The sequence below is a fragment of the Morone saxatilis genome, unplaced genomic scaffold (genome assembly GCF_004916995.1).
Source record: "Morone saxatilis isolate NCDOM2014 unplaced genomic scaffold, NCSU_SB_2.0 Contig4, whole genome shotgun sequence".
Taxonomy (NCBI): domain Eukaryota; kingdom Metazoa; phylum Chordata; class Actinopteri; family Moronidae; genus Morone; species Morone saxatilis.
This window is the reverse complement of record NW_023339984.1, coordinates 1,347,350-1,350,705: the sequence shown is the minus strand read 5'-3', so window position 1 is coordinate 1,350,705 and position 3,356 is coordinate 1,347,350. Positions and strand designations below refer to the sequence as shown.

The following is a 3,356-nucleotide window of genomic DNA, read 5'->3' as shown; positions in this document are numbered from 1 at the left end:
CCTTATGGCGTTAAAGGCGACGCAATGAAAAATTTGGGTGCACCTAAATTTTGTGCTGGTGCACCTAAAAAAAAGGTGGTAAAAAAGTTAGGCGCACCAATGCAACCAATGCAAAAAGTTAGTCTGGAGCCCTGTAATGCCCTTTTTTTTTTAACCCCCACTCATGGATGCAGCATTCAAAAGAGTAAAGGATCTTTTTAAGGACGGTGTATTCATGTCTTTTGAGCAGTTAGTGAGCGAGTACAGTATCCCACGCTTGCACTTTTTCAGGTATTTACAGGTGCAAGCTTTTGTTAGGAAGCATTTCTCTTCCTTTATGTTACCCCCACCCAATAGTTGGATGGATGAGTGGCTGGATGGGGATCCAAATCTAAGTGGTGTTTTTCTTAAAAACAAAACACAAACAAAACACTGGCTCTATGTGGGGCCTTTCATTTTTTCACAGGTTTCGTGGTCACTGTCACTTCTCCTGCACGCTTGGAAGGGAGTGGTATTCAGTTGGTTGCAATCTGTAGCTTCACCAGTAGGTGCCACTAAATCCTTCACACTGGTCCTTTATTTTTTTTATTAATATTAATGCATTTTTTCATTATGAAATGTGTTAGTCTCTTTGTCCAATTGACAGTCAGGCACAGTTTCAACAGAGCCACAGTCTGATATCAGCACAGGCCAAGGTAACCTACTAATGTAATACTGATTTGAATGACAAATCTAGTCAGACAGCCATCATAAATGCATCTCCTCCGAGTAGTAACGGTAACTCTGTCTATCACAAGACCAATGGATGGCCAGCAATTTCCTGCATCAGGTCCCAGGGTCAGACCCTTGGCCGGTGATTATGTCGCACTCAGTCAAAATAAATGATCCTCCTCTAGCACAGGAGGCCACTGTACACTGCTGATAGTATAAGCTTTATCACAACCAAATATTATTTACCATCAGTTTACTTTTCCGCTCATGGTAAGCTTGTGATCCCACCATGAGCATACTGCACTACTCAAGTATCGACAGCTTAATCCACACACATCAAGTTTACTAGTGAACAGTGAGAGGATGGTGAAGAACAGTGTATAGGTAATCCAATCACACAGACCAATATCTTAACTGGCTCGAACCACCACTTACAACCTAAAAGGAGCCTTCTACACAGACAGCTTCTGTCAGTGACGAGGATAGACAGAGGGAGGTGCAGCAGGTAGGAGCTAATGGGTGGATGATGAGAATCCTTTCCCTACTAAAGACCAAGACAGATTCAACAGGGACCTCCAGGTGCATCCCAGTGGGACTCTCATGAAGTCAAACTGAAATGAAATTGAATGTTTCTGTCTGCTACAGCATACATATCTCCTCTGTAAATCATTTGTCCTGTGTTCTCCATTCAGAATCCCACAAGGGAGAACTGTATATGTAATATATTTGGTTTCATGATGGTGGACTCTAGGTTTGATGGAATACTGTTCTGGTATCCGTCTACATAGACAGATACGTAATTTCCATACAGCCCAGAAAATCTCTTGTACAGCAGTAACATCAGCGTTCTATCAGGCAGAGCAGACGGTCAGACGGAGCCAGACAGCAGAGCGCCACACACTCTGAACATCAACACACACTAGCTTTCCTGCTTAAGTCTTCATTTTCTATTAATTACAGCCATGAACACAGCTTGTCCTGCAACATACAAACATTCACCGGGGAAAAGTGCACTGCTAACATCAGTTTGCAGGCTATATAGCTAATTAGCTTTTCAGCTACAGCACATTAAACAAATTAAATGTAAACGTGCAAATGTAATTTGGCTCCAGTTAGATGCTGATGCGGTCCTTACTCTTCAGTACAATGCTTTTCTGCTTTATCTTTAAAGGCCTGTTGCTTCTGTGACAGTCTTAGAAACGTACATGCAATAGTGCTGGGTTCAAAAACTCAGAAGCTGCCCCCCAATCCCAGATTCATTATCAATGACAGGGGGAGCTGCTAATAAAAAAGGATGCTGAATTTTAGTGAAATAAAGGTCAGCATGATAGCATCCGTTAGTGGCTGATTTAATGGTCTGCCTCCCATGAACGAGTTGGAGCTGCTGCTCAGCGACGTTGTTCAGAGGCACAGTACACATACTGCACGAGAGGAAAAACAGCTGTACAGCCAGAATATTTTCACATCTATGTCTGTGAATTAAGGGTTTATTTCGACCAAACCACAGTGGAAAGACTAACCAAGACAGTTTTGGTGAGTTTTATTTCATTTCAGTCGAGTTTGAATAACAGGAGCTTTACAATGACTTTACAACGCAATTAGGCTGGTATTAGTTCAATGGAAGATAGAAACTTGAATTCAGAATGTGTATGGTTGCATTTGTCTGTTTAATAAGTGAAATAAGAGACAGAATATTTCATTTTTATTTGGGAGTTGACTTTGTTTATTTAAGCTCAGAGACTTTGGGGCTGTGAACTCACTGCAAATTCACTACATATTTCCTGCTGAGGCTTCCACATGCAACCACCCGTTATCACCTGCCTGGCGTTCCATATTTCCTGACCAAAGTGTTTATCAACAGAACACAAAGTGTATGAAGCTAGGTCACCTGGTGATGTCCCAGACACAGGAGCTGACGATAATGACATCCGGTTCAAGTCCTTTCCTGAAGTCTTCCAGGATGCTCTCCATGTACGGTGAGTAGATCCGCGTCAGGAAGTAGAAACGCAGCAGGTGGTGGTTGGAGCAGTACTGTCGGACCTCTCTGTACTCGGTGCCGTTAGTCATGAGACCTAATCGGCCCCCCTCCACCAGGACATCCTGCTCAAAGGAAAACTCCCCCTGGAGCACAGACAGGGAGAGAGTTAAATGCCAGTGCACAGGGAACTACAGCTTCTTCTTCATCAACACAAGTGCATTTCATAGTTCATGTAACAAAAGGTCAGTGGCTTTTGTTGCAGTTGAATAACTTTTAAAGGCCTGTGGCTGTACTCCTAAACAATCTCACTTCACCACTAGAAAGGCATTATAAGTTCCTAGCAAAGAGATTCCTTTTAAGACCTATGCACAACGCTGCTGAAAGCAACTTTTACTAAAAAAAATGGAGGAAACTCCTGGGCTAAGAGAAGGGGCAAAGTAGACCCCATTGTTAAGAAGAAGAAGATATACTTTATTAATCCCGGAGGGGAAATTGTTGAAATTGTTGAACTGCAGGATTACGTCATGTGATTAGTTAACAGATGATTGGTCGGTCAGTCAAAAATGAGAATAGATAGATTTAATTAACACATAAGCTGTCACAGATTTTAGACATGAAACAGTACAATACTGATTTAATATATGATTAAAAAATATACTGATATAGGGGCACCCGGTTAGCTCAGTGG

General features: G+C 42.1%; 1 protein-coding gene across 2 annotated transcripts in view; it reads right to left on the bottom strand.

Moving 5' to 3' along the window:
- Positions 1-3,356, bottom strand: part of LOC118338092 (PC-esterase domain-containing protein 1A-like) — a gene marked incomplete at its 3' end in the record, with an annotated part of 18,724 nt that overhangs the window by 11,990 nt on the left and 3,378 nt on the right. For both annotated transcript variants that reach the window (XM_035675276.1, XM_035675277.1), the window contains 1 exon segment: positions 2,579-2,811. In XM_035675276.1, the coding sequence (XP_035531169.1) occupies positions 2,579-2,811 (233 nt within the window).